This window comes from Henckelia pumila, chromosome 4, assembly GCF_033568475.1.
Source record: "Henckelia pumila isolate YLH828 chromosome 4, ASM3356847v2, whole genome shotgun sequence".
Classification (NCBI taxonomy): Eukaryota; Viridiplantae; Streptophyta; class Magnoliopsida; order Lamiales; family Gesneriaceae; genus Henckelia; species Henckelia pumila.
The window spans coordinates 115,396,007-115,402,387 of record NC_133123.1 but is presented as its reverse complement, the minus strand read 5'-3'; the positions used below and the strand labels follow the sequence as shown (position 1 = coordinate 115,402,387).

The 6,381-nt window shown below is 43.4% G+C and overlaps 1 protein-coding gene across 1 annotated transcript; it reads left to right on the top strand.

The window, feature by feature from the left end:
- Positions 1-1,887: 1,887 nt before the first annotated feature.
- On the top strand, positions 1,888-4,275 carry LOC140861593 (uncharacterized). The gene is made up of 5 exons (XM_073264614.1): positions 1,888-2,703; positions 2,803-2,929; positions 3,044-3,141; positions 3,757-3,936; positions 4,045-4,275. Exons 1-5 carry the CDS (start codon positions 1,888-1,890, stop codon positions 4,273-4,275), a joined length of 1,452 nt encoding a protein of 483 aa, XP_073120715.1.
- Positions 4,276-6,381: the final 2,106 nt, after the last annotated feature.

Sequence of the window (6,381 nt, the reverse complement as noted above, 5' to 3'; positions counted from 1 at the left end):
TGGCAGGAGTGGCGACAACGAGGATGGTCCGATGTGGACAAGGATAAGAGCCATCAATAAAGCCAAGGAGATCATGACCAGTGGGGAGGGTCATGAACTGGATATGTCAGAAGAGATAGTGTGTGGATGTCAGCTTCAAGGGCGCATGAGCAGCAACATTGAAGGAGATTGGGTGGAGGAGAGGCGGCGGCGTATTTGTTGTAGGGCTAGGGTTTAGTGGCGTAGGCTGTGAGCTCTTGATACCATGTAAAAATATTTGGAGAATATATTTTTCATATATAAAAAACAAATATACAATGTAGTTTATATACAATCTCACGAGATAGAGATTAAGGAAATAAATAAATAAAAAGATACATAAGATATAAAAACTATAAATAAAGATATATTTCCAATAGAATGTCTATCCAAATACAAACATCTCATCTTAATTCCCTTCACAAATTAGAAAGAAGAATGTAGTAGCCGGTTTCATTTTACAAGATTAAGTGATTTTAAACATGTTAGTAAATGACATATAATTTTAAAAGTGTCAAAACATGTTTAAGAAGTCCTTATTTGGTGAAAATAAGTGGAAAATCAGATCCAAAATGTCAAAAAATTTTAGGTTAGGTCCCGGGGGTCCAAATATGAGTTCGAAAGGACCAAAACAGTTTGGAGCATACGGACCAGTTCGGCCCCTCCGAACGCCGCAGGGCCCAGGTGTCTAAATGGCTCGGACAAGTGGCAGTTTGGACCGTCTATACCCAGTTCGGACCGTTCGAACTTCGCCTATTAATAGGCCCTCCAAAATTTAGAATTTCACACCAAAATCAAGTTTTCTCTCTCGGTTCTTAGGATTTTCAAGGGGTTTTGGGGTGTTTCCAGCCTTCCTAGGCTTGGTCCGGAGGTTGTCCAGGTGCTCCGAGGTTGCGGCGGAGCGCTGCCCAAGTTCTGGGGCAGTCATCATCAGCGGGCTGACGACGGACGCAGGTATAGCTCTGCGTAGTTAAGAGTTTTAGAATAAGATTATAATGCATGAGTACTTTGCATTGTAGTGCGGATTATAGGCTTGGACATAGTGCTGGTCTAGCTTGCCTAGTTTATGAGGTACGAAAGTATTATTCGAGATATCCAGATTGAGTATGCATGTATCATGTGTTTGAATGAATTGTGATTGAATGTTTTATATGCCTTTATATACAGCATGTCATGACTGTATGTTGCATACATGAGAATATTGAGCCTTTATCTTAGAGATATTCTGTAGTAGGCGCTCACCCTACGAGTTTGTGGATGGTTGGATACATAAGCCTTGTGTTTGGTCACCGTGATGGTTGGACACTTGTACTAGTATCAGGTCACCATTATCCACGGGGTATATGAGTCACCTCCTGAGGCAACGGTGCAGCGTGCTATAAACCCTGGGCCCGGTCTTTGAGCGTGTTTCTTGACCTGAGAGTCTTGGTATCCTGTTCACTTGCATACATGCACACATAACACCGTATACTCATACTCTCGTACTGAGCTTATCATGCTCATGTCCCGTACTTTGTTGTATCTGGACACCCTATTTCACGGGGCAGGTCTGCGGCTGGACGATGCGGGTGGTTCCAAAAGGGCTTAGGCGTTCGATGACGAGCAGGGCTTTGTCTAGGTTTTTGTTTCAAATTTATTTGGGTTAATACACTAGATTTTATTCGATATGGTTGTAAACAATAATTTTATTGTTGTTTTAGTTTTTCGCTGTTTAATTTCTGATTTATTTAATTAAGTTAAATGCGTGCCTAATCTTCTGATTAGTAGGTGATCACGGCGCGGGTCACTACATTTATGGTATCAGAGCATGCATAGTAATCTTGGGATCTAGATTATTGGAATTAGGATTAACCTTTAATCATCATGTAGATGGCGGGTCATGGTGACGAGAATAGTCACGGCAGCATAGGTGGACGCTGGGATGATCAAGACGATCGAAAGCATCTTCGGGGCCATCATCACCATCGCCATGATGATCGCATGTGTTTTAGCATGCATAGGGTTATGCAGATGGGTCCGAAACCTTTAATCGGAGGAGTGTCACCGAAGGATGCGGGAAATTGTCTACGACGTATGGAAGTTTGTTTCTCGGAGTTCCGATGCACTGAGAAGCGGCGGATGGAGACTCTTGATTTCCTGGTCGAAGGACGAGCTCGGAAGTGGTGGGATTCTACTTATGCGCCTTTTATTGCAGCTCGAGGAGTTGATACCTGGGATGAGTTCCGCACAGCTTTTCATAAGATGTATTTTCCTCCTGCTCTCCAACAGATGAAGACAAGTGAGTTGCTGGGTTTGCGACAGGGATCGATGTCGATCGAGGAATACCAGTTGAAGTTCTTTGAGTTACTGCCCTATTGCCCCCAGATTTTTGATAGCATGGGGGCGAAGTATAATTTGTTCCTCCAAGTCCTTAATCCGGAGATTCATGACCGAGTTGTTGTGGGAGACGACATGACTTATGAGGGATTAGTGAGCCGATGTCACCAGGAAGAGGACAGCATCTGTCGTAACAGATCCTTCTACTCATCTAGACCTGCGAGTTCCTTGGGTCCCCGTGCTCAATCATTCAAGAAGTCTAGTTCTACTTCTTCCTCAGGATCCGGGGAGGTGATGCATTTTGGCAGAAAGAATCAGGGTCCTTGCAAGCATTGTGGTGGAAATCATCCTGCCAACAGGTGCCGGAAGGTTTCAGGGGCGTGTTTTCGATGCGGAGAAATTGGCCACCTGAAGAAGGATTGTCCACAGGCCGGGGGAGCTGGTTCTGGCTCAAGTTCTGGTTCTCAGGCTTTAGTGCAGCAGAAGACACAGGGACAGTCGACAGGGGGTTCTAATTTGAAACCTCGTACTTCTAGTCAAGTGTTCGCCTTGAGACATGATCAGGCGGTGGATGATAATGAGAAAGTTATAGCGGGTACGTTCTTGTTATTTGATATACCTGGTTTTGCATTCATTGACACTGGTGCATCTCATTATTTCATATCTGCACGTTTTGTTAAGAGATATAAGTTGCCATACATTTCACTAGACACAGTGGTTGTTGTTTCTACCCCGATGGGTCAGTCTGCGTCGGCTAAGCGTCTAGTGATGGGTTACCCTTTAGAGTTCGAAGTGAATGTCTTGATGGTGAATCTCATGATATTAACAATGGAGGATTTTGATTGCATTTTGGGAATTGATGTGTTAACTACATACCGAACTTCAGTGGATTGTTACCAGAGATTGGTAAAATTTCATTCGGTTGGCGATGATAGCTGGTTCTTTTATGGTGAGGGAGCACAACCTCAGATGCCATTGGTATCAGCTTTGAAAGCTTGTCGAGCTTTGGAATCTGGCGCGGAAGGCTACCTCATCTATGCAGTTGATACATTCGTTGGAAGTGTTGGTATAGAAGCTATTCCTATTGTGAATGAATTTTCAGATGTATTTCCAGATGAGATTCCAGGATTTCCTCCAGTGCGCGAAGTTGAGTTTGGCATAGAGTTGATGCCAGGTACTTCGCATATTTCTAGAGCACCGTATCGTCTGTCTCCATCAGAGATGCGTGTGTTGAAGCAGCAGCTTTAGGATCTGTCGGACAAGGGTTACATTCATCCTAGTGTTTCTCCTTGGGGAGCACTTGTTTTGTTCGTGAAGAAAAAGGATGGGTCTATGCGTCTGTGCATTGACTATCGCCAGTTGAATAGGGTAACAATCAAGAATAAGTATCATTTGCCTCGTATAAATGATCTGTTTGATCAGTTGCAGGGTACTTCGGTTTACTCGAAGATTTATTTCAGATCTGAATATCATCAGATGAGAGTCCAAGATCAGGATATAGCCAAAACATCATTTAGGACCAGGTATGAGCATTATGAGTTCCTAGTAATGCCATTTGGATTGACTAATGCACCGGCTGTATTTATGAATTTGATGAATCGTGTAATCCGAGAATTTTTAGACAAGTTTGTTGTCGTATTTATTGATGATATCTTGGTGTATTAACATGATGTGAATGAACACGCTTATCATTTGAGGATGGTGTTGCAGATTCTAAGGGATAGACAGTTGTACGCCAAATTGAGTAAATATGAATTCTGGCAGGATAGAGTGGTATTTCTTGGCCACATTATATCAAAGAATGGATATTCTGTAGATCTGAGTAAGATTGAGGCAGTAATGGCATGGTCGAGTCCGACGACGGTAGCTGAGATCCGTTGTTTTCTGAGTCTAGCAGGATATTATCGTCGTTTTATCACAAATTTCTCGCAGCTAGCTTGACCTTTGACACAACTTACTCGAAAGGGCGTGAATTTTGAGTGGTCCTCAGATTGTGAAGAGAATTTTTGTGAACTTCGTAGACGGTTGACTTATGCGCAAGTGTTGGCTTTACCGTCTGGGTCTGGAGGGTATGTAGTGTACACGGATGCTTCTCTTCAGGGACTGGGATGTGTCCTGACTCAGAATGGGCATGTGATTGCATACGCCTCTAGACAGTTAAAAGTTCACGAATATAACTACCCAGTGCATGATCTTGAGTTAGCAGCTATTGTATTTGCGTTGAAGATCTGACTTCATTATCTTTATGGAAAAAGATTTGAGATCTTCACAGACCACAAAAGTCTCAAGTATTTGTTTACTCAGGAAGAATTGAACATGAGACAGAGATGTTGTATGGATTTTCTTAAGGATTATGACTGTGAAATTAAGTACCATCCAGGAGCTGCTAATCTGACTGCTGATGCTTTAAGTCGCAAGGTGCGAGTGTCTGTACTACAGACTTGTTCTGTGGCAAGTGCAATTGAAGATTGTTGTTCTTCAGGGTATACCTTCAAGCATAAGAAAGGTATGCAGAGTATCTAGATGTTTGCGATCTTATATGAGCCTGCTTTGTATTCTCGGATTCGAGATGCTCAGATGGCTAATCCAAAGACCCAGCTTTTGGCTCGTTTATCCAGGGATGATAGTTCTTCTGGATTCCACTATCAGTCAGATGGTTTTCTTTGTTTATTTGGCCGTATTGTTGTTCCGGAGGATGATACTCTGAGGGAGGAGATTTTATCCCAGGCTCATCGTTCTAAGTTGAGTATTCATCCGGGGAGCAACAAGATGTACAAGGATTTGCGTACTAGGTTCTGGTGAAAAGGAATGAAAAGGAGTGTGTATTTATATTTTTTTAGATGTTTGGTGTGTCAGCAGGTCAAGGCAGAGCACCGACGACCTGGAGGGTTGCTTCACAGTTTACCTATTCTTGAGTGGAAATGGGAGTTGATCACGATGGACTTCGTGACCCATTTACCGGTGAGCTCAAGAAATTGTGATGCTATCTGGGTTATGGTGGACCGACTCATCTAGTCATCACATTTCATTCCTTATAATCGGGACTACAGTTTTGATAGGATGGCACAGTTGTACATCCAGGAGATTGTTCGATTGCACGGAGTGCCTGTGAGCATAGTCATCGATCGAGATCCCAGGTTTACTTCCAGATTTTGGGGGAGTCTTCAGCGCGCTATGGGTACTACTCTTAGCTTGAGTACAACATATCACCCAGAGACTGAAGGACAGTCACAGCGCACGATCCGTACTCTTGAAGACATATTGCGAGCATGTTCTATGGATTTTGGTCCAGCATGGCAAGATCAGTTGCCATTGATTGAGTTCACGTACAACAACAGTTACCATCTCAGTATTGGGATGGCTCCGTTTGAGGCGTTGTACGGGCGACGATGTCGTACTCCACTATTCTGGGAAGAAGTGGGGGAGCGACAGGTTGAGGGACCAGAGTTAGTCCAGCAGGCTGCTGATATTGTTGGACAGATCATGAAGAGAATTAAGGTTGCGCAGGATCGACAGGCTAGCTATGCAAATGTTAAGCGCAGACCTTTGCAGTTCGAAGTGGGAGAGAAAGTGTTCCTGAAAGTCTCACCATTTCGCAGGATTTTGAGATTCGGTCTCAAGGGTAAGCTATCTCCTAGGTACATTGGTCCATTCGAGATTCTGGAGAGTGTTGGAGATCTGGATTACAGGTTGGAATTACCACCGTATTTGTCAAGTATCCACGACGTGTTCCATGTTTCACTGTTGCGACGGTATGTGGCAGATGAGTCTCATATCTTACAGCCGTCTGAGGTACAGTTGGACTCGGATTTGACCTACGTGGAGAGACCTTTGCGTATCATAGGTCATAAGGATAAGGTGTTACGCAACAAAACCATTCCTCCTGTTTTAGTTCAGTGGCATCGCCGAGACACTGAGGAGGCCTCTTCGGAACTTGAGAGTCGTATGCGTACAGATTATCCAGAGTTATTTTGAATTGTCGTATTTACAGATCGTAACTTGTAAAATGAATCAGTTTGAATAAAAGATGTTTATTTAGTATTTTAT

What these genes read in the sequence shown, in the direction of transcription:
- LOC140861593 (XM_073264614.1), top strand. Translation starts at nt 1,888, where the DNA reads ATGGCGGGTCATGGTGACGAGAATAGTCACGGCAGCATAGGTGGACGC. An exon ending in TAATGAGAAAGTTATAGCGG is followed by an intron (nt 2,930 to 3,043) that starts GTACGTTCTTGT and finishes ACATTTCACTAG; the next exon opens with ACACAGTGGTTGTTGTTTCT. An exon ending in TTATGAATTTGATGAATCGT is followed by an intron (nt 3,937 to 4,044) that starts GTAATCCGAGAA and finishes ATGGTGTTGCAG; the next exon opens with ATTCTAAGGGATAGACAGTT.